The 24,074-nt window shown below is 38.3% G+C and overlaps 1 protein-coding gene across 8 annotated transcripts in view; it reads left to right on the top strand.

The window, feature by feature from the left end:
* LOC306871431 (endophilin-B2-like) overlaps window positions 1-19,835 on the top strand; it is a 49,209-nt gene extending 29,374 nt beyond the window's left edge. For 2 of the 8 annotated variants that reach the window (XM_079419352.1, XM_079419351.1), the window contains exons 6-12: window positions 974-1,036; window positions 1,407-1,451; window positions 9,114-9,137; window positions 13,348-13,437; window positions 13,952-14,064; window positions 14,465-14,711; window positions 19,039-19,835. In XM_079419352.1, coding sequence (XP_079275478.1) covers window positions 974-1,036; window positions 1,407-1,451; window positions 9,114-9,137; window positions 13,348-13,437; window positions 13,952-14,064; window positions 14,465-14,711; window positions 19,039-19,146 — 690 coding nt within the window. In that variant the 3' untranslated portion in view covers window positions 19,147-19,835. Of the gene's footprint in view, window positions 1-973; window positions 1,037-1,406; window positions 1,452-9,113; window positions 9,138-13,347; window positions 13,438-13,951; window positions 14,065-14,331; window positions 14,347-14,464; window positions 14,712-19,038 lie in introns of all 8 variants that reach the window. The other 6 variants (XM_079419353.1, XM_079419354.1, XM_079419357.1 and 3 more) reach the window with 6 other exon arrangements.
* The last annotated feature ends 4,239 nt before the right edge of the window (window positions 19,836-24,074 follow it).

Genomic DNA, 24,074 nt, shown 5'->3' with positions numbered 1-24,074 from the left:
GCTGCCAGGTAGAAATAATTCACACACGCAATCGCTCTCACTAATGCATTCATTCATATGAAGGTAATCTTTACTCTGCTACTTATCTGTGTCTGATTTAGAACGAGCAGAAATCTGTGAGAAATATAATGATCTAAAGACGAAAGAAGTGATAAAAATAAGCTGTTATAGGAGCAATAGCCATGTGGGCAGCACTGTGTCATATGCCATAGCTGTGCACAAGGTGTTTGTCAGCTCCAGACTAATTTATTCATTAATGACGTCATCAGCGACTAGTCGACTTCGACTCGACTTTCATCACATAAAAGTCGACTTTAAAAAATCAAAAGTCGTTCAACCCCTAACACACACACATACATACACATGCATATTTTGATTGTATGCATGTGGATATTAATGGCTCATTTTATGTATCCCTGTTATGTTAGAATCTTGGCTACTTTGGTTCATTTCAACAGCATTGAGACCAAAGGGTTCAAAGAAAAAAACGCTCTTGTTCTGTGTCATACAGTACAACTGTGCTAAGATAAAACCTTACTGTTTATTATACTCCTGCAAAACAGTGACATAATAAAATTAAATTGTTGCTTTTTATGGTAAGTAATATGTACCTTACTTTAACCCTTAAGCACTGAAACAAGACTATTTGTAAAAACTACTGAAAAATTACTAAGAACATATCAATAAATGATCATGATTTAAAAAAATATATATTTTATAATTTTGTTATTATTATTATTTGGTTTGGAGTGCAATGAAGTGATACAAAACCAGCTGCAGCTGCCATCCTAATTTGTTTGCTTGTTTGTTTGTGTGTGTGTGTGTGTGTGTGTGTGGGAGAGGTTACAGGCTGGTTTGTCAAGTGTTTTTGTTTTCTGTATTTATATGTAAATATGAAATAGTGTTGTCTGCTGGGTCAGTTCATGTGGACACAATTCTTTGTAAAACTCTGTTTTCCCCCCTCCACCTGTAGGCTGCGCCTGACTTTCAGGAGACTAGGCCACGCAATTATGTTCTGTCGGCCAGTGCATCTGCGGTAAGAAGGCTGCAGACCCTTAGCATTAGCAATCTTCCCCCCACACACTCTCTTTTTCTCTCTCTCTCTTTCTACATGACCTTGATTTGTACATACACTTTCCCCACCAATATCTGCACCAACTCTTGTAAATTTAGATAAGGAGGTTGCCCTCCGACGGTCCTTTCTCAATGGGGGTGATATGGCAGTATACTTTTATTGTGGATAAAAATTATCAACTAAAGCACTTTGGATATACAGTAGCATCATCCTCTTCCCTTTTCCATTACTTGGAATTTGAGGTGGTTGAAAATTGCAGGTGATGGTGAGAAAAGGGCCTCACTGACACTTTTCCATCGTCCCATCGTCTTTTTTTGTTTATTCCACGCAGTTGGATAGTGAAGTTGGTGATTCATCTCTGATTGACAGAGAAGAGGTTGTATGAACTTGAATCTGAAGTGAAGCATTATATAAACCCCTCATAGAGTAGTGTACTTGCAGACAAGCAGCATTTATTGTGTGTGTCTTATCAGCACAGCTCAGTGATGGACAGTAGCATTTCCTTTCTTGTTGACCCAATGTTTAAAACTAGACCTGCTTTCCATTCTGTCAATGTTGTGAGTTTACCACAGTAACACTTTCTTATTTCCGTCTCCCTTCTTGCAGTGTTGTGTGCCTGTGTGCCTTTCCCTGTGTGTTTGATTAATGTTTCAGCAACAGCTGATGCAGTACATCTATCTATTAGTCCCAGTAGTACATGATGGTGGTTTGTTGTTTTGTTCATATAGATATGTTATGTACAGTAAAGCTCAAAAGTTTGGACACAGCTACTCCTTCTTTATTCTTAAATGTGGAAAGTCATTAAAGCATTTTATTAAACATTCTGGAATGCTCAGTTATATTTGATTAGTTGCAACCAATAATTTTTCCCATCATTCATAGCAACTCTGTTTATCAGTCCACTCTCGTTTCATACAAACACAACTATAGCCCTGTTTCCACCACAGGAACTAGGGACTTTGGGCCAGTACTCGGTGTGTTTCCACCGCAGGAACCAGGATATAAATAATGTTCCGGATACAAATTTGCCCCTTATGCTGCCTTCACGTGCTAAAGGAATTATCGTAATTACGAGTTTCCTAATTGGAAATTGGACGTGAATGGCCTCTCAAGTCGTATTTACTATTGGGAAATTCGGAAATAATTTTGATACCCGAGTTTCCGAGTTGGGCGGGTCATAAACTTTAAACATGGTGGAGGGGACAACCATTGCTGCTGTCAATGCTGTTCTCACAGCAACTAGGGCAGAGCGGGGCACAAAATAACACTTTTTGACTTTCTCAAATTGTGTAAATCCACTTCGTGTTCAGAGTATAATTTTTTTAGCCACAGTAATTTCACACTTGTCTAGTACAAATATGTCGCTTTGTTTCATAAATACAGTGTATATGTTTTTCTTTATTTGCCCTCAAAAATTGGAAGGGAAATGTGACAATATGCCCTGTAGGTGGGGTACATTGTAACAGCTGAGGGGCACGTTGTAACATGACCATTTGACACCCTAAAATATTATCTGATCTTATGAAACAAATATACAAGACAAACTAAAATATTTTGTCAATAAAATAAAATAATTATTTATTTTAAAGAGCGAGAGAAATTGCAAGCTCGTAGACAGGAGTGTGTTCGACCAAAGTCCCTTTCTCGGTTCAACTTGAAGCAGACGGCTCCGCACGCTTTTGAATCGTTCTCGCGGTACTTTGATGTTAAATGTCGATCGGTCTGCGCGCTGCTGCTTCAAATCGAATACACCTCATCTCACGAGCTCGTCACACTTACGCTCACATCCGCATGTAAACATGTAGTTGGTGTGGAACTTCTTCATCGTGAGTGAGGCAGACACAAAAGTTTGCGATTTGTAACACAATATTGACTGTTTTTGCTCAAGTTCGCTGACGAAATTTCAATCAAAGCCACAGCAGAACTGATTTGTGTCTCCGAGCAACACAGCAGTCTTTCGTTACTGAATGAATCCACGTTTTTGAACGAATCAAGTGAGTCAATGATTCAGTAACCCATTCATAACCCATAATTCTGACTATGGGTAATTCTGACTTTGAATCAGCGACTGTATGTTTTGTTATTAGTTTGAGTATTTGCTATTGACTGTTAAAATGCGGAGTTTTGTGTGTGTGTGTGAGAGAGAGAGAGACAGGGTCACATCTCAGCACATCAGCTATCTTAATCGCGGCTTGTGTGTGTGTGAGAGAGAGAGAGAGAGAGACGGTCTCATCACAGTGAAGTGTACAGCCCGTCAGAAATCGTCTTAATCGCGGCTTGTGTGTGTGTGAGAGAGAGAGAGAGAGAGACGGTCTCATCACAGCGAAGTGTACAGCCCGTCAGAAATCGTCTTAATCGCGGCTTGTGTTCAAACACATACCAGCATCATCACTGTGTCTGTCACGTGACTCTGTTCACCTCTTGGGCTTGAACTGATGGTAAAATTAAGGACGTTATTAACTGTTTTTACTTTAATTTTGAAAGCTGAAGCTCGCGATTATGGTAAGGGGCGTTACATTTCAGACTGGGCTTGTGGTGTTCGGCCAATCACAATGCACTGTGTCAGCTGGCCAATCAGAGCAGACTGCGCTTGTTCGAAGGAGGGACTTTGTAGAAAACTAAGCGTTTGAGAGAGGCGGGGCATAGATGACTTGCGAAAATGTACAGTATTTGAAAAATAATGTGTTTTGAACATTAAAGCATGTCAACATATTCTGTTACAAATTGTGGGGAAGTCGTGGCCTAGTGGTTAGAGAGTTGGACTCGTAATCCAAAGGTTGCGGGTTCGAGTCTCCGGCCGGCAGGAATTGTAGATGAGGGGAGTGAATGTCCAGCGCTCTCTACACCCTCAATACCACGACTGAGGTGCCCTTGAGCAAGGCACCGAACCCCCAACTGCTCCCCGGGCGCCGCAGCATAAATGGCTGCCCACTGCTCCTGGTGTGTGTTCACGGTGTGTGTGTGTTCACTGCTGTGTGTGTGCACGTTGGATGGGTTAAATGCAGAGCACGAATTCCGAGTATGGGTCACCATACTTGGCTGAATGTCACTTCACTTCACAAATACACAAAATAATGATCTTTAAAAAAGCATCATATGACCCTTTTAATCGATTGCATTTTTCCCAACATTTTTAACTTATATGTATGTTCAAAAATATTTGAAAAAACATTAATCTTATAAAATTATTTATGCATCTGAAATTTTGTGGTGTAAATGCATTTATGGCACCTCAGCTTCATTAAACAGTCTGTGTAAATACATCTAGATGCAGCTTCTGTTTCCTCTGCAGTGAAAAGATGGAGTTTGTTGATAGTATGCGCACTGTAATGTGAACATTAAAATTTGCAAAAATAAATTACAAAGAGAAGTATGAACACTGATGATAAGAGAGTTGCACTGTCCAAAAAGTTTGTGGTATAAATGTGCTTTTTTTTGTTACTTGAAGCATATGTTGTCTGTTTCCTTTATTTTGTTGTCAGAGTGCACCAGAACGCTTCATTTACATGTTAAATTCTCAAAAAAATTCTGCAAGGGTTAAATTTCCCCCCTACAAGGGTTAAATTACGAACTATGTCACCTTTTTGACCTCTTGTGAGTTTGCTGGTATGATATGATTGTCAACCAATGGGATGCTACTTTTAATTTTTTCCGACATTAAAGCACTTGAATACGACAAGCTCGTAATCACGACTTCATAAGTGGGAAATAGGACATTTCCGATAGCACGTGAAGGCAGCTTTTTCAAAGGTCCGGAACTTTCGGGGGCGAAACTTGGGCGTTGAACATACTGATTGGTTGAGGTCACGCAGCATTGCAAAAACCCATTGACTCTGAGATGATGGAACCGGAAGTGCTAAAATGCTAACTCGCTTCTGGGTTTTCGCCAACAAAGTGACATCATAGTTCCACCACTCTATTTGAAAATGTGCTTCGCCTATTTCAGAGACGTGAGCTCCATGCGATCACCGGGTGCTCAGTGTTCATGTATCCCGAAGAGAGGAGCATAACCTCAACTAGTCCTTCTGACATTTACCGCTGGCTCTGATGTCTCTGTAGTGGTTAAACATGAGATATAATTCGCTTTGGGTAAATCTATCAGGTAATCTTTGGTCTTTATTCTATTAATATGTTTAAATGAAAACGAAAAGAGGCAGTGGTGTTTGATATCATATTTCATCCTATTGTAAATACAATGAGGAAAATTGCAGTAGCTAAGGTGAGCTGACTGATGTTATCAAGTACGCTGCTCTTTGCCGAATTACCGGACTTGCGTCGTCCCGTCTGCGGGAGTCCAAAATTTGCTTACTTGGTGTTGAGAAACGCGTGCAGACCTACGTCACCCAATATTATCCGTCTGCAGTACTGGAGTCTGCACTTTCAGGACCGCAGTTGTAGGACCCTAGTTTTTTGTGACAGCGCCACCTACCGAGTCTGAGAACCGTATTCCCAGGAACACATTGCCAGGACGCTAGTTTTGTAGGACCAAAAAAAGTGCCACCAAAGCAGTATTTCCACACAGTTTTAACTACGTTAGAGTTTTAGAGTTTTTTTAAAGTTTTATTACACCCAAATACTACTTTCTTTATTGCAATTAAACCTGGTTCCTAGGAATGTTGAGTAATTATTGGGTCCAAGTAGCGTAATATAATAACTCAAGTAAAATAAACAAGAAATCATGGTATAGTCTTTTCAGTCACTAGATCAACCACATTTTCAAGTACAGAGGGAAGACACAAGGATGCCTCTGGGGTTAGATTTAAGATTGTGTATATTTGATAAAATAACATATTACAACAGTTGAGCTTGAACACACACAAAAACAAATTTGTTCATGACGTGAACCACATAGAAAGAACTTCATGGACAACGTCTTCACTGACTCCTAAGAGAGAGAAAAAGAGAGAAGTGAATGAAATAAGGAACATTTAGTTGAACATGTTCTACTCTCTAATTTAAAATTTCATATTTAAAAGCTCTTAGTTACCACAGAGCACACACACATATACGATACAAAAATAATTATATCAATCTTCATACCAATTAATGTTCATAATACTATTATTGCAATGCATACTGTTCAAAGATTTGGAAAAAAAAATATTTTGATGTTGTGGGAACAAAGGTTCTTGAAACATTCATGTCAATAAAGCCCATCTGAACTGAGAAAAAAAAATAATAGAGAGAGATACAAGAAATCTGAATAGAAATAACATATTATTGACATGACTTTTCCTTCCTTTAAATATTTAAAGCACACATTGTTATGTATGCAGCACCACTACCTACCACCTGGATGCTCTCCCCTCTTTTCTCAATTGTTCATTGAAATATGCACAGGTCTGTACATGAGTAGCATAAGGTATAATATAGAGTGGGGTTTGAAAGGGCAGAAACATGAACAATACATTATATTGTTATGCATACCTCTGGAAATAGAACACCACAGATTAACTGCACTTAATCAGTGACGCTCCGTTGCGTAGGTGTTTTATGTAGTACTGATTCAGAAAAGCAAAAAAGGTTGTCCTGTTGTTCTTCACTGTCAAGGTAGACAGGCACCTGGCGAAAGGACTTCAGAGGATACCACTTTGAAGTCTTCCCGTTGAGTACGTCCTACGGGCAAATTATTTTGCCACACTATAATGCAATATACACAATATACAGTTATTTTGTGGTAATAGGATTTTTAAGTGTATTGTGTGATAGTTGTTAGTGAAGGAACAACCGACTTTAAAGCTAGAATATGCAGAATTGGTGTTTATGTGTTGAATTGGTGTGAATGGTATACCCTAAAATATAAGAACAATAAACTGTAGTATTATTACGATGGTCATCATTGTAAATTATGAATACCCAAAATCTGAATCAGGTTAACAAAAACAAATGCAGTTGTTTGGATTCATTGCTCAAACTGAATTAATCTTTACATTGCATTTCCCAAAAGAATGTTTGCAAATGTTATCTTCATGGAGAACTGGGGGTGAAAGGAAAGGGAAGTAGTGTGGCCAAGTATGGTGACCCATACTCGGAATTGTGCTCTGCATTTAACCCATCCAAGTGCACACACACAGTAGTGAACATACATCTGGAGCAGTGGGCAGCTAATGGTGCGGCGCCCGGGGAGCAGTTGGGGGTTCGGTGCCTTGCTCAAGGGTCTCACCTCAGTCGTGGTATTGAAGGTGGAGAGAGTATTGGTTATTCACTCCCCCACCTACAATCCCTGCCAGACCCGAGACTCAAATCCAAGACCTTCGGGTTACAAGTCTGACTCTCTATCCATTAGGCCACGACTCACTTTAAAATAGCTCTCCAAATGGTATTTCACGTTGCTCAACTTTGTTGGTTGAAACAAAGCAGAACTGCAGAACGGGCAGTGAAACTCCTTGCAGCATGTAGTGCATCTCTTTAGTTCAGGAAAGGATCTCCCTTCTTGGATTATGTGTTTCTTGAAAAACAAGTTAATTTTAGTTTAAATAAATAGACATAAATTAGGCCTAAGCCTAGTACTTGACCAATTTATTTATTTATCTTTTGTCATACTATTGCCTGCCCTGAGCTGTGTCCTTGAAAGCACTTCATATAGAGTGCAGTACACAGTAAATGACACAATCTAACACGTGGTATTTTAACAGTCAATTATTACGATGGCCTCTCTGTTATGTCTTGACTATTAAAATATGTCTCAACCAACATTATAAAACCATGTCAAAATGAAGAGACGTACTCATAACATGCATTGTGGGGTAACGTTAAACAGGCTGACTGTGAGCACGTGACAGTTAAAACATTAAGATTATTTGAACTTACTTAAAATGGAAAAACAATGAGTAATTAACAAGCTTTCACAACGAACGTGCTACAGTTTATTGTGCTGTCAATAAGTCAACACAGGCTTATCATGCAACAGTTTTGTTAAATGAATTTGCTAACAATTCATTTGACCGCATTAGAGGCTAATAGATGATGGCTATGCATTTATTACTATTTAGCTAATCACGATCACTTCGGCTACGTTAACTTTCCAATGAAATGCATCAATATTGTTTTTAATTGATTTTAATTCAATTTGATTCACATTTGATACACTCTGATTGTCATCCATCTTCGCTGGTCCTCTAATTCGGTAGGTGGCGTTGTCACTAAAAACCTAGGGTCCTAGAAATGCGGTCCGAGCACTGTGTGCCTGAAAATGCAGCCTCCGGTTTTGCAGGCAGATGCTACTCACGTCACCAGACTATTTGCCTATTCAGTACTTTAGACTGCGATGGAAACGCATACATCAACAGGTCTGGGCCAAATTTTTCCAGGTAGTTTTGGTGGAAAAGCGGCTAATCACCATCTTGCATCTAAGATATATATTGTAGTTAAATACAGTTAAATGACTCAAACAGTAATATTGTGAAATATTTTTTACAATTCTAATAGCCTAACTGTTTTCTATTTGAAAAGATCTTGTAATGTCATTTATTCCTGTGACAGCAAAGCTGAATTTTCAGCAGGAGTAACTCCAGTCTTCAGTGTCATATGATCCTTCTGAAATCTAAAATGCTAAAAAATTCTGATTTAAGCATGTCCAAACTTTTGACTGGTTCTGTAATATAGTCTGCATTTAATGTTTTGAAATAATGATGACATCATGTTTTTGCGTAAGTCAAAACATGAAAATCCCCTGTGATGAACATTTGCAGTGGAATGCAGGGGGTGGAAAACTCTTTTATTTAAAAGGGGTGTGTGTGTGTGCGTGTGTGTATGTATGTGTGCTTTCTTATTTTTCATTGTAGTTGTTGTCGTATATGTTAAATAGGGTCTTTTATGTTATAGAGCGATCAGGAGCCTATACTGTTTATGTGTCTGATTTCTCTTTCAATCTTAAGATCCCATGTAGTGTAACAGTACAACACTTTTAAAAAATTTTTTTTTATTTTTTTTATGTTATAACATTTACATGTGAAATTTAGTCAGTGGTTTGTAAAGAGAAGGTTTGTGTTATGTTGTCATCACTGTTCTTCTCTTGTCGTTCTGCTGCATGTTCCAGCTGTGGAGTGAGGAAGTGGATAAAGTGAGTATTGTGCAAAGATCCACTTCCTTTGCTGCTGTATGAGCACATCTGAAAATGTAGACATGCCTTTATTCACTTTGTTCTCATGGAGCAAATAAATAACTGCATATTGATTTACATAATAAATGTTTACATAATAACTAGGGGTGTGACGAGATCTTGTGCCACGAAATTTCTTGTCGAGGTGAAAAGTTATCTCGCAATATCGCAATGACAGAGTGTCTCCAAATGAGCATATTCGATGCCACCGCTATGTTTACATTACATGCCAACACTATCGTTTCGCTTTTTTATGTAAAAAACAAAAACAAACATTTATTCAGTTGGAAAACGGTCACTTCAATTATAAACTGATCTGTACGTATTATCTTGCACAGTATGCAGTGGCATAGCTAGGAATTCTGGGCCTTGTGCACTGAATTTGCTATGGGACCCCCTCAAAATCATGTTCAGGGATGACGCAATCTCAAAATCACGTTGGGGGACAACTGAGTGAATCATACACAACTATTAAAAAAGGTTCAGAGGCTCACTGATGCTCCAGAAGGAAACGCAATGAATTAAGAACCAGGGATGTAAACTGTTGAACAGAATAAAGATGCAGGCTTTTTTTTTTTTTTTTTTGCCTAAATATCATTATATTTATTATGCTGCTCTTTAGAATCTACAGGATTACTTGCATGTAAGATACATGTTTCCTAGAAGACAAAATAAGTTACATTTACCCTGATCTGATTAAAAATGTTTTCACCTCCAAGCTCTTACTGTGTTTCCTCCTGGAGCATCAGTGAGCGTTTGAACCTTTTGAAATAGTTGTGTATAAGTCCCTCAGTTGTCTTCAGTGTGAAAAGATGGATCTCAAAATCATACAGGCATTACTGGAAGGGGTTCAGATACACAATAGATGCTGGAAAACCAAAGAATTTGTGGCACCTGAAGGATTTTTCTGAAGAACAGCTGGCCAACTGTTCAGGACAAAAAGGGACTTGTGAACAATTATCAGTAAACAAACCAAAAAAAAAAAAAAAAGCTATGCATCATCCAGGTAACAAGACAGTATTAAGAATCAAGTGTATGAAAACTTTGAACAGGGTCATTTTTTATAAATTCAGTTATTTTATTTTCTCTTGTGGACTATATGTAAACATCTTTTATGTGAAATTTTAGGTCAAAAAAACAAACAAAAATAACATGCATTTTGTATGATCCCTTTTATTTTGGTAAAATAATCAACATTTTGCAGATCAATTTTGACCACTACTGTAAATGTCTTTTTTGCTAGTACTTAATTGAAATGTCTGAATCGTGCTTGAAGAAAAATGTAATCTCTGTTTGCACTTTGAATACTAACACTTATTGTTTGCACTTAAATAAGACTAAGAAAAAAACTTTGTGGAACAATTTGTGGAAAGGAGTTCAGTTAGGTGGTCAGAAGCTCATAATTCTTGGATATTGTTGTCTTTTACTGCATATGATCATTCTTATTCATCAAGAAGAACTGAAATGAAATTCAATACAAGATGATTAGTTAAAACCTTTCAAAATGCACCTGCAGAGTACTGTTCCGGTAATGTATTTCATTGAGGATTTCCAGATCAAGTAAGAGTGTGATGTTTTGTCATGCTGTTAAAGTGAAACATCAATAATCTGAGGCCGTCACAGATATTTGACAGCTAAGGGGATAAAAATACTGTGTAAGAATCTTGTTTCGTTCTCATGAACCCAATCTCATGCCTCATCTCTTGAGCTAAGTCTCCTGTCACACCCTTAATAATACAGTCAGGTCCATAAATATTGGGACATCGACACAATTCTAACATTTTTGGCTCTATACACCACCACAATGGATTTCAAATGAAACGAACAAGATGTGCTTTAACTGCAGACTGTCAGCTTTAATTTGAGGGTATTTACATCCAAGTCAGGTGAACGGTGTAGGAATTACAACAGTTTGCATATGTGCCTCCCACTTGTTAAGGGACCAAAAGTAATGGGACAATTGGCTTCTCAGCTGTTCCATGGCCAGGTGTGTGTTATTCCCTCAGTATCCCAATTACAATGAGCAGATAAAAGGTCCAGAGTTCATTTCAAGTGTGCTATTTGCATTTGGAATCTGTTGCTGTCAACTGTCAAGATGAGATCCAAAGAGCTGTCACTATCAGTGAAGCAAGCCATCGTTAGGCTGAAAAAACAAAACAAACCCATCAGAGAGATAGCAAAAACATTAGGCGTGGCCAAAACAACTGTTTGGAACATTCTTAAAAAGAAGGAATGCACCGGTGAGCTCAGCAACACCAAAAGACCAGGAAGATCACGGAAAACAACTGTGGTGGATGACCGAAGAATTCTTTCCCTGGTGAAGAAAACACCCTTCACAACAGTTGGCCAGATCAAGAACACTCTCCAGGAGGTAGGTGTATGTGTGTCAAAGTCAACAGTCAAGAGAAGACTTCACCAGAGTGAATACAGAGGGTTCACCACAAGATGTAAACCATTGGTGAGCCTCAAAAACAGGAAGACCAGATTAGAGTTTGCCAAACGACATCTAAAAAAGCCTTCACAGTTCTGGAACAACATCCTATGGACAGATGAGACCAAGATCAACTTGTACCAGAGTGATGGGAAGAGAAGAGTATGGAGAAGGAAAGGAACTGCTCATGATCCTAAGCATACCACCTCATCAGTGAAGCATGGTGGTGGTGGTAGTGTCATGGCGTGGGCATGTATGGCTGCCAGTGGAACTGGTTCTCTTGTATTTTTTGATGATGTGACTGCTGACAAAAGCAGCAGGATGAATTCTGAAGTGTTTCGGGCAATATTATCTGCTCATATGCAGCCAAATGCTTCAGAACTCACTGGACGGCGCTTCACAGTGCAGATGGACAATGACCCAAAGCATACTGCAAAAGCAACCAAAGAGTTTTTGAAGGGAAAGAAGTGGACTGTTATGCAATGGCCAAGTCAATCACCTGACCTGAATCCGATTGAGCATGCATTTCACTTGCTGAAGACAAAACTGAAGGGAAAATGCCCCAAGAACAAGCAGGAACTGAAGACGGTTGCAGTAGAGGTCTGGCAGAGCATCACCAGGGATGAAACCCAGCGTCTGGTGATGTCTATGCGTTCCAGAATTCAGGCTGTAATTGACTGCAAAGGATTTGCAACCAAGTATTAAAAAGTGAAAGTTTGATTTATGATTATTATTCTGTCCCATTACTTTTGGTCCCTTAACAAGTGGGAGGCACATATGCAAACTGTTGTAATTCCTACACCGTCCACCTGATTTGGATGTAAATACCCTCAAATTAAAGCTGACAGTCTGCAGTTAAAGCACATCTTGTTCGTTTCATTTGAAATCCATTGTGGTGGTGTATAGAGTCAAAAATGTTAGAATTGTGTCGATGTCCCAATATTTATGGACCTGACTGTATGTAATTCATGCAACTAACGATAGTTTTCTGCTCCTACTGCTTATATTTCTATCTGTGCACATCTGTCAATCAGACTTAACCTGATTAACAAACAATACAGATTTCAGCAAGTCTTCAGTTATTCTCAAATTATAATGACTACAATGTTGTAAATGTTGGATATGAATCTAACGTCATAATATCTGGCTGTCCAGACATATGGAAACATAAAACAGTAGGAAAAGAAAAATGTGTTCTGTAAAAAATTTTAAGAAAGCTATTAAAAAAAAAAAAACAAGTCAAGGCAACATGGTCATGATTTGTGTTAAGAGTAGATACTTTTAGTTTTTGTTACAGCATCTACAAAATCCAGCTATTTCTATGTTTTTTTTTTTTGGTAAATAGTGCTTGGTTAGCAAGACATTTTGCTGTCATCGTTTCATCCTTATTGTAAATGTTATTACAAATTTTAGAACCTTTATTATATTTCAAACCGCTCATTTACTATATAAACATTTCTGGTGTTTGTCAGTGTCCTTTATAAATGGATGTGCTAAATGGGAGAGTGGTAAGCGGTTATAGCACATGATGAGCTCATGTTGAGTCATGGGGTCATGTGACTGTGAGTTTAAGGAGTCTCATTATTTATTTAATATAAAATTAATTTAAAATATAGTGTGGCTGAGAAGTCTTTTTCTATAAAACAAGAAAAAAAGGGGTCTTCATTTGCTTTGACAAGAATGTATAATTGAGCTATGTGGATGATGTGTCCTGTCTTTTTCTGTTTGTGGCTCCACCAGGCAGAGCACGAGTTGCGTGTGGCTCAGACTGAGTTTGACAGACAGGCAGAGGTCACACGCCTCCTGTTGGAGGGGATCAGCAGCACACACGTGAGTACCTGCGCTTCTCACACTCCCACTGCCTTCATTTTGGACATTATGCAAATGCAGTGCCACCGTTCAAAAGTTTGGGGTATGTATGATTTTTTTGGGAAAGAAATTAATGCTTAATTAATACTGCTTGTTATTCAGCAAAGACACATTAAACTGATCAAAAGTGATAGAATCCTGAAACGTATCAGCTTTCACAGAAATATTGAGCAGTTTTCAACATCGCTAATAATACAAATGTTTCTTGAGCACCAAAGTAGCATATTAGAATGATTTATGAAGGAACAAACTACACTGAAAACTGAAGCAATTAGCTTTGCCATCACAGGAATAAACTGCATTTTAAAATATATTGTAAAAAAGGAAAACAAAATATCGTAATATTTCTCAGTATTACTGTTTTTGGTGTTTTATCTGTTTTTTTTTTTAATTGTGACCCCAGTCTTTGAACAGTAGAGTATATTTCTTTCCAAATAAGGAAAGAGACTTTTAAAATTGCGCAATTCCATCACAGGTGAACCACTTGCGCTGTCTGCATGAGTTTGTGGAGGCCCAGGCTGCTTATTACGCACAGTGTCACAAGCACATGCAGGATCTTCAGAAAGAGCTGAGCAGGTGCGGACTTCAGTGAGGTGCTGCAAATTTCAACATAAACATAAACAGCTATTTTTTCTTCTGTCCTAAATTGATTGTAGTCTAATAAGACCATGTTCTACACGAGTTGAGTTGCATGACAGTTTGGTAACTTTAGTCTATTTTTATTATAGCGAGATGTGGTAAAACAAGTTGTGAGTGACACATTCCCCTTTATGGCAACTGCTTTTCTAGAAATGAAAATCACAAGACTTCTTGAGATGATAAATTTGTTTTCTGCTTTTTCTTTCCTGTTCTCAGTTCAAATGGAGATACGTGAGTAACTTTTCCTGTCACACTGAAAAAGGAAGAAAGTTTGCATATTTAATATGCTTTTACATCATATCTGTGTCATGTGTTAGCAACAGCTAGATATTTTTGGAATCTGTTCCAGGTTTCCTAATGCTTTTGCTGTTAACGCCTCCACGTCAGGTGTGTCAGCAGGCCCTTCTCCCCTTTCCACTGCCACCCTACCTGAGGTTTCTCCACCTAGTCGTCCTCCAAACCCCTCCAATGCTCTTGAGTCCAGCACGCTGAAGATCGAGGAGGTGAAGCCTCCCGCCACTGGCACTCGCAAGGCCAAAGTGCTGTATGACTATGATGCTGCAGATACAAGCGAACTCTCCCTTCTCGCTGATGAGGTAAGACATGAGGAAGTCTGTTTTCCCTCTTTAACAGTCAGTATCCAGTGTGGGGGAAGCTACTCTGAAACTGTAGCTTGATAAGCTACAAGCAACTCATAAGTTAAAGTAGTTAAGCTACAGTCAAGCTACCCCTCTGAAAAGTAGCTAGCTACAATACAAGTTACTACCAAAAAGTAGCTAGCTACATTGAAACTACTTTTTTTCCACAACGCTGTATATTACAAATAACTCAATAAGCATTCATAAGGAATGTTTTAAGTAAAAAATGTAATATTTAAAACAACAATGCTATACAATTATGATGTTAAAGACTATTGTTTTAGTAACGTAAACTAAGCACACAGAAGCATTTTCTTAAAAATACTGTGTGAAAGATGGCTGCATTATGGCAAGAAATAGTATTGAAGTCTGACATAGTATTGGCTCTGACAGAGAAAGCACTAACAGGTGTGATTTGAGGAAAATAAACTAATTGCGATTTTCGCATTTTGTGATTTAAAAACCAATGATTTAAAAAATGAATTAACAAAAAGCATTATTATAATGTATATGTAATATAATAAGATAACAATACAATTTTTTTTTTTACAGAAAACTATTGTTTTACAAAAAACTGCAGGATTACTATAGTAAACATACAGGCAATATGCATATATAACTGTACATCATATGATACTGTTATGCTAAAAATCTTTGGCAGTAATTCAGGAAGTATGCTAAAGTCCATATCTTTAATATGAAATAGGCTTTGAGACTTTTATACATCCACTGTGGGGGGTGGAGAAGTGTACTCCACTTCTATACGCTGAAGAAAAACATGGATTGTCATATGTTTACTTCAAATTTCTTTAGAAAGAGGTATTATTTTTTCTATTTATGCCCAAAATAGGACTGAGTGTGCATTACTGAGCCCTAAAGACATAGGGCCAAATTTACTAAACAGGGCAAATTAATGCGAGAGCGCTAGTCCAAAACGGTGTCAATGTGTGTGGAAATTTCTGCGGGTAATTTACTGAAATGCGCAAATTAAAGAACGTTTCTTTAGTAAATCCGGACTACTATTTTAATGCCAAAAGATGGTTTACGCTAGCACAAGCTGTTAGTAAATCTGGCCCATATGAATGTCTGTTTCATTCATACTGGCAGCCGGAGGGCGCCCTTGATCGCGCAGAAACTCCACATATGCATCACAGAAGTAATAGAACTCCTTACACTCCAGGAAATCCCTAATATGGACAAAGGCATTGCTTTCGCTGTAGCTGAATAAAAAGAAGATAGAAACGCATGAACTAATTAAACATAAGGACAGTAAACCCATGACTGTGACAATATATGGTTTATCTGTGTTCTTCAAGCCATCTTGGGTTTTTCATAATAATAAAATCTATTTACAATCCATTGCTAATTGACATAGCGTTTATTACAGTATAGATTTTCTGCCTCATTCTGTGATGAGAAGCCACATCAGATCAGAAAATTAAGTTATTTTAAACTCTTGACTGATGTTGTGGACTAAAATCGTGTTATTAAATGTTCTCTTTTGTGGGACATCAGGTCCAAGATTTGAAGATTTGGCACGTGTTGCTTTTTTCAGCATCTCAAAATCACAGCGCTTGCAGAGATGAGCAGTATTTACTACTGACGCTCCGTGATATATAGAACCAATAGATGGCGGTAATGCAATCTTGTAACAAGACGCTGTGCTGCTTCAGTCTATTGCAGGTTCACAAAATAGAATGTAGCTAGTATCGCACTACACTGCTGTTTGCTGGAAAAAGTAGTTAGCTACTGGAAACACTAGATTGTTTTAAAAGTAGCTGAGCTACTGTCAAGCTACTGAAAAATTTAGTTGCGTTAGTAGCATGGCTACTTGTAGCTAGCTACTCCCCAACACTGTCAGTAACATTCATTATATTAGTATTAAGGCCTTTCCACACTGAGCGCGAAAAAGCGTAACGAATTTAGGACGCGATGACTCTCTGGAATAAAACAACAGCTTCCTATGGATGCTTCCACACAGACCGCGAACATTCGCGCACCGAAAATGCGAATGGTTTTTTTTCGTCCAGTCCGACGAATCTTTTCAGTTTCGCAAAGCGACAACACGGGGCCAACAGATTTATTCTCACGTGTTCTTCATACAGAATAACATTTCTAATAATTATCCACTGAATCATGTGATCTGTAGAGCACCATCCGGTTTCTTCCACGTGCGCGAGTGTTATGATACGCTTTCACTCTCTAGATCTTCCGTATTTAAAAAAATATATAAAAATCGAGTGAAACATTTTTCTACACATAAAATATGAAAGTAAATAGACATGATTATGACAATATATTTTCTGTATGCGTTTTGTATGCAGCTCATTTTATTTTTTTATAGCAATAAAGGATGTTTATGACTAATATTAGCAGTGTACAAAGAGTACATGTGTCTGCTTATTATTATAGAATCAAAATAAATATCACAATCGGAAATCATTACAAGCACCGGATGATGGTTTTAAAGTGGATAAGCAAATACATTAATAGTTAAATACATTTCCAAGTGTAGCTTGATGCTAATTGTACTTCTAATTATATTTTAGGATGTAGCCTATTCTTGAAAGCATTATTTATAGCTTGTGTTTCTGGTATAGAACCAAACTTTGTTCATTATAATTTATTTAGCATTATAATTTAGATGTTAAATCTATATACGCAATACATATCTAAGGAAAAATGCATTGTTGGTCAGCGCCAACTAGCGTGCAGGCGTGAATTAGCAGAAGGCGAACATTCGTTTCGCGCTCTGTGTTAAAGCAACATTCGGGGGCGATTCGCATCGCGCTCAGTGTGGAAAGGCCTTTAAGCCCCTTCCCCCCCGTTTTTTTTTTGGGCCGGTACTCGGTGTGTTTCCACCGCAGGAACCAGGATCTAAATAAAGTTCCGGGTAAAAATTTGCCCCTCAGAAAGTCCCTGCTAGCGAGGTAGTACTTTTTCAAAGGTCCGGAACCTTCGGGGGCGATGCTGATTGGTTGAGTTCACACAGCAATGCATTTCAACCACCATTTATTCGCCTAACTTTCAAAATATTACTGTTATTGTGTCATGAAATGTAGTTTTAAAAGTATTTCAGGCGAGAATGTAGTTGTTTAAAACTCAAATCTGCGGTTTATTTATAAAGACAGCACATATTTGAAAATGTGCTTAGCTGATTTCGGAGACATGAGATCCAGGCGATCAGTGCTCATGCTTCTGGATGAGAGCAGCCTCAACTCGGCTAGTCCTTCTGACATTTGCCCCCTGGCTCTGATATCTCTTTAGTGGTTAAACATAAGATATAATTCATTTTGGGTAAATTTAACACGTAATATTTGGTCTTATTTTATTATTCTATTAATCTATTAATATGTTAAATTGAAAATGAAACGAGGCAATGATTTAATATATTTGATATATTTCATCTTATTGTAAATACAGTGAGGAAAATTGCAGTAGCCAAGTCTAGCTGACTGACGTTATCAAGTACGTTGCTGTTTGCAGAATTACTGGACTTGCGTCCTCCCATCCGTGGGAGTTCACACTCGAGTGAAACTCATGAAGTCCGAAATTTGCATACTTGGTATTGAGAAATGCACACAGACCTACGTCACCAGACTATTTGCCTATTCTTCCCAGTACTTTAAGCTAAACGTCTTGAATCAGGCTAAAGTAAGGTGATAGTTTTGAACACTGGCTGGTTATGTATTTTCTCAGATATTGATTTCAGATCATTTTTAACCAAAAAACGTTACAGACTGCAGCTTTAATTAAATAAATTTGATTATATTAAAATGTATTGTTTTTATTATAACTATTTATAATATAATTATAAAATTATAAATAACAAATGTTTTAGTTTTTTTAATCCTTCTCTTTTTTTATATAAATTACTTTCTTTTGTAGTTCTCTGTATTGATGCTTTTTTTGTTTCTTGCGTATCTTGGTCAGTTTAAGCTACAGTTTACTTACAGTCTCTGTGACATTGCTATTTGTTTAATGAAATGGGCTTGTAACCTAAAGGTTATAAGTTTGAACCCTGCCAGATAGTGTCATATGATTCAGCCTCACAGCTCTGTCTCTGATATGCAGGCCTATAAATCTTGTTCCTCAAAAGATGTCAGAGGGTTGTCTGCAGATGTGTATTTCTTAATACATGTCTGTAATCCACTGTTCATACATGTCTGCTGTTACAGTATACCTGAATGTAGTGAATGCGTCCGGAGGACTGTGCCCATTGCAACACAGTCAGTCCATATTAAAATGTCTGCTTCATTTTTTCTTTCTCTCTGTTATTCTGTAGCTCATTACTGTGTACACGGTGCCCGGCATGGACCCAGACTGGCTTGTTGGAGAGCGAGGCAACCAGAAAGGCAAAGTGCCTGTCACATACCTGGAGCTCCTGAGCTAGATGCCTCTTCCTCTTCACAAATACAGTCACACTGAATTATGCATGAACAAATACTCAAGCACTCCTGAACACTCAGTGAATTTATCCGGTTTCTTTCTTTCTTTTTTTTAGGTCTGTCCATGTTACTGTGCATAAATATGTATTGTTTTTTAGGCCCTATTTATGTTCTGTGTGTATGTTGTTTCAGTTGAACACTATCCTGCATAGTAACTGATTTTATTTTCTTTATGATCCTGTGACTGCTATATTTTTCTGAAGTCTTTCTTACCCTCCAAGTAAAGAAAACAAACTGAAAAGCTTTGTGTTGGAGCTGGATCTGAGTGTGTGTATGTGTGCGCGTGTGATCATGAAGACTAAACATTTAGGCTTTGCTTCTTTGTGTGTCGTCTTGCTCATCATGCTTGTATGCTTATATGATCATGGTTTGATATCAGCTTTTGTCAGTGTGTTTAGTCAGTGATTGAGAAGATTGTGAAGGTATTAGGTGCGATTATGATGTACAGTATGTGGTTAACTGTGATCTGTTCATATTCAAAAGACTGATTTTCTTTACCACCAGTGGTACTTATTCACATCTGCTCAGTCATCTCCTTCCCACTTTCATCTTTTTTTTTTGCTTGTTGCAAAAAGCAATGCATATTGAATGAATACAATTGAAATATATATTAAAGAGAGATTTACTGGGTCTTGATCTTGATGTTGCCTTTCTAATGGGGGTTGTCGACAAAGTACTTAGCGGTGAAATGTTATCAGTGACTGGCTTTTAATTCTGGCTCTGGTAGGGTTTCTGATGGAGTTTGTTGTGATTTATTAATGCACTGTGAGGGTCATGCAGGTTACTTTACTCCACTACTGCACTGACAAGTTGGTTTTGGAAAACATTGCAGTGATTGTGCAAGGTCTTTTTTTTTTCCTGCCATCACTCAGAAGGAATTTTGGAATCTTCTTTACACAATTCCTAACATGATTTTTAGCATACAGCATTGCATGCTGTGTATATAAAAAAAGCTTTTGATGAGAATTGAGGTGCATAATTCCAATTGTACCTAATCTACTAAATCAAATGTAACTTTTTGAATATATATATATATATATATATATATACACACAAAAGCTTGTCTAGTGGTACAAAACAATGAATTCACAATAAGATGATTCTTGTCTGCTATTCGAAGTCAATAAAAACTTTCTGCTGTTGGAACATTGTTAAATAGCAAAGGTTGTCATACTAACAAAAATATTGTTTACATTTAAACTCTAGGTGATTGGTTGTTACAGTGCACAGTACTAAATATTGAATGGTGTTGATGTTTTCATTCTGGTCAGTGATTGCTTCACATGACAGCTGCATCAGTTTTTGCTATCTGAACTAGATAGACACTTTATACAATTTGTACGTCTGTTCCTGCAGCCATGTTGACGTAATTGCTGTTTCTTTGGGATTGCGTATTTCAGCTGGCAGCGTTGTGATCCACCTTTTGCAATCTGTGTCAAAATGTCAGTCACAGACTCGTAAATAGCGTCACAGATTTCCATGACACATCTGTGCGTTTTGAACAAGATACTTCAGCAGTTTATTAAAAAATAATAATAAAGCACATCTTGAGCTCTAAATGAAGAACATATGTCTGTTCAAATAGTCAAATAATTAATGTCTCACTTTTACTTTTTAGTGAACTTGTCTCAAACTCAAAAAAATGCAAATTTCTTTTCTTAAAGTTGTAAAGGACTTTTTTTCTGTATACCACAGGAACCAGACGAGTCCTTTGCACAATCTGACTCTACTGCCGCCTAGATTTAAACTGCTGATTTTGTCTGGCCAGAGGAGAATGACACTATTTCGACACACTATTTCCCCGTCTAAATACTGTAAAGCTGATGTAAAGCCACCCAGCTTTATATCACGCTGATGTAACGCTGCTTTGACACAATTTGCATTGTTGAAAGCGCTATACAAATAATAGTGACTTGACTTGACTATGCAGTACTAAAGCTGAAGGTGTAGAACCTGACTGTAATAAAGGTAAGATTAGGTGATGGCTTTAACACAAGCCTATATTATAAGGGATATCAAACAATGTTATGCAAATGTTCCAAAAATAAACCCTAATAAAGTGTTCAAAAATAAACTGATCAAACATAATTTTTCCACTTGCCATCTAATCTACTGGAAGCCCATCTTGCAATTCATTCAAATATTTGTACAGATTGTGTACAAAGTTGCTTTAAATTGGTTTCCATTTCCCCACTAATTTGTCTGGCGGACGTTATGCTAAGATAAGCCATATCCATCAGTTTCCAGTTTGAAAATCATCCCTGCATTGCTTTCATTTGTGCTCCACAATATTATGCAAGACAACAAAAATAATGACTTAATTAAACAATTCTTCTCCCGGTTTCCTGTCCCTTTAAGCTTGAAGTCATGAACTACTGTTCTGACATGAGTTGCATAGCCCATTGTCTCATGTATTGAATTTGTTGTGGCTGCTTATCCTTAGCTCTCAGGGGCAAGGAACGAATGTTTGGTTAGACTGCTCTGAGATGCTTGATCTCAAGTGTTTTTGCCAGAATACACCTCTTACAACGTTTTAACATATTTTCTGATCTTGCATTCCATCTTAGGCCAGAAGAAGGGCTGTCTCGCCAAGTTAATTATTCTAGCCTATCCTTGTTGACTAGCAAGATTGTGAAGGCTATGTAGAGCCTTTTTGTACCATGCTCTGATGTAGAACATATTGATGTCTTTTCTGTCTGCTTGTTGGGTCCTTAGTTACCCTGTACAGAATCCCATCACACACTTTAAGGTGATGCCATTGTTGACAAGAGCCAAAGCCCTGTAGTCAAGCTTTACTCTCTCGTCTTGAAGGGCATCTTTTACGAAGTACGAAACGAAGAAATGGTTGGTTCAAGCTCTTGGTTTCTTTCCAACTCATCCTGAGAGAACATAGGAAGAGGAACTTGGCTAGTGGCTGCAAGTTGTTGAACTGACTTCAACTGAACCGCTCACGTCACTGTCACCATTTCCCAATTATCTTGGACATTTAAACTGATCACTCATCTCGTGGCACTCAACCTTCAGATGAAACACATCCAGTATGTCTTCTTCTCTTACCACATCAGTAAGTCAGTGGTTGTAACTCTCATTCATGAGTTTATGACTAATTGTCCTTGCTAATGGATTTCTAATGGCTAATTTTTAAACCCACCTTTGTTCACAGATATCGAGTTTTGGCTTCATCATAATATAGATAAGTGGACTGTTGTCAGGTCAGACCGTGAAGCTGTACCCCTTGACCAGTGACTGAACTTTTTGCACACATTCCACTTCAAATCCAGAAACTCTAGCCTATTTCTTCCCCTTCTGCACTGTAATGTTTTTTTTAAAGTTGGCTCAACTTTTTTTTAATCTTATTTATTTTTTTTACAGCGTGGAACTTGGGAGAGCACAGCACTTAAGATCAGAAGGACCAAGTCCACCAGGAAACCTGGGAAACAGGGAGAGGCCAGATAACAAATACCACTATAAAGATGGAGAGTGTCAGGGATTTTTCTAACAGGATGTTTTAATCTATACCTTTATGTGTAAACAAGGATAGGAAAATGGGTCCCATGGAGTCCCTTGAGCACTGTTCATTCATCTTCGTGTGACTGATCTTTGTTTAGCTCCAGGCCTGATAGCACTCCGGCGCCACGCCGGATTTCCGGCGTAGCCTACGTGTCTGCGAAAAAAAAAATGTTCGCGTGATCTGGCAATTCCCAAGATCTGAGAGGCGCTTTCACTAAACCACACCAGTAAGCCTACTTCAGCCAATCGGTAATAAGATAGGGGATTGACCAGATTGATTCAGCAGTCACTCCACGTGCGATTTTGTTTTGTGTTTCCCCATACACTACGACGTGTTTCCCACACTGGCAGCGTGAAACGTAGCCAAAGTCATGGAGTGCAACTTTATGAAGCCAGGGGAAGACACCAAACTTGTCGATAAAGGCATAAAGAATAAATGGCGCTGGTCTTGGATAGAGGAGGTGGGTAGAGACGAAAAGCCCTTTGGAAGCTGGTGTCAAAAACTCCGGCAACCAGGAGCATGTTTCTGCACTTTGTGTGCAAGGAAAATATTATGGAACTAGCGGGAAAAAAGTGCTGCCACGGCACGAGTTAGACCCTAGTCATCAAGCAGCTGTCCGAGCAATTCAACACACCTCACGTTTGCCGGGGGCCACAGCAGATATCCGACCCTCAATGACCGATCGCGTGGCTGATTTAAAAATTCGCTTGTGCTCCTTCACAGGGGCGGAGTCAGACGATGTAAACATTCGGGGCTTAGCCCAAACCTAGGGGGGTCCGGGGGCATGCTCCCCTGTGGAGATTTTTTCCCAATTACGTCAGCTAAATGCACTATTTTTCAGGCTGTTTGAGATAATAGAATGCCTAAAAATCTATACACTATCTGGGAAAATGATGATAGTTACTCAGTAAAAAAAAAAAAAAAAATTCAATATAAATTCAAATTCATACAAGCTGAGTGATGACGTCATTTTTGCCACGCTCACCTTCGCGCTCGTGCGGACGCGTGGAGTACCGTCCGACACCACGCACGGTAATAGAGCTTTTGTTTAATTTTTTGCCGCTCCTGTCAGAAAGACTGAGAGGAAATGAAACAAAGTTGAAGTTATTTTAAAAAACCTAAAAGATTCGGGGCTTTTTTTCTACTATCACCCCTGTAGCTCTACATTGTGTGTATGGATGAACAGGACCAAGCAACAGGAATTACTCAGGCCATATTTTATCTGAAGTGAGTTTATCTGAAAATCGTACAAACACAGTGATACTTCTTGAGGGGAAGGTCTCCGGTAGGTGCGATAGCGGGTCGATACAGTGGAGACGTTCGGCGAGGACAAGGAGACGGTGGATTGTAATCAAACTGTAT

Source organism: Barbus barbus (assembly GCF_936440315.1).
Source record: "Barbus barbus genome assembly, chromosome: 6".
In the NCBI taxonomy this organism is placed as follows: Eukaryota; Metazoa; Chordata; class Actinopteri; order Cypriniformes; family Cyprinidae; genus Barbus; species Barbus barbus.
The sequence above is the reverse complement of the archived record's forward strand: the minus strand, read 5'-3'. Positions and strand labels throughout refer to the sequence as shown.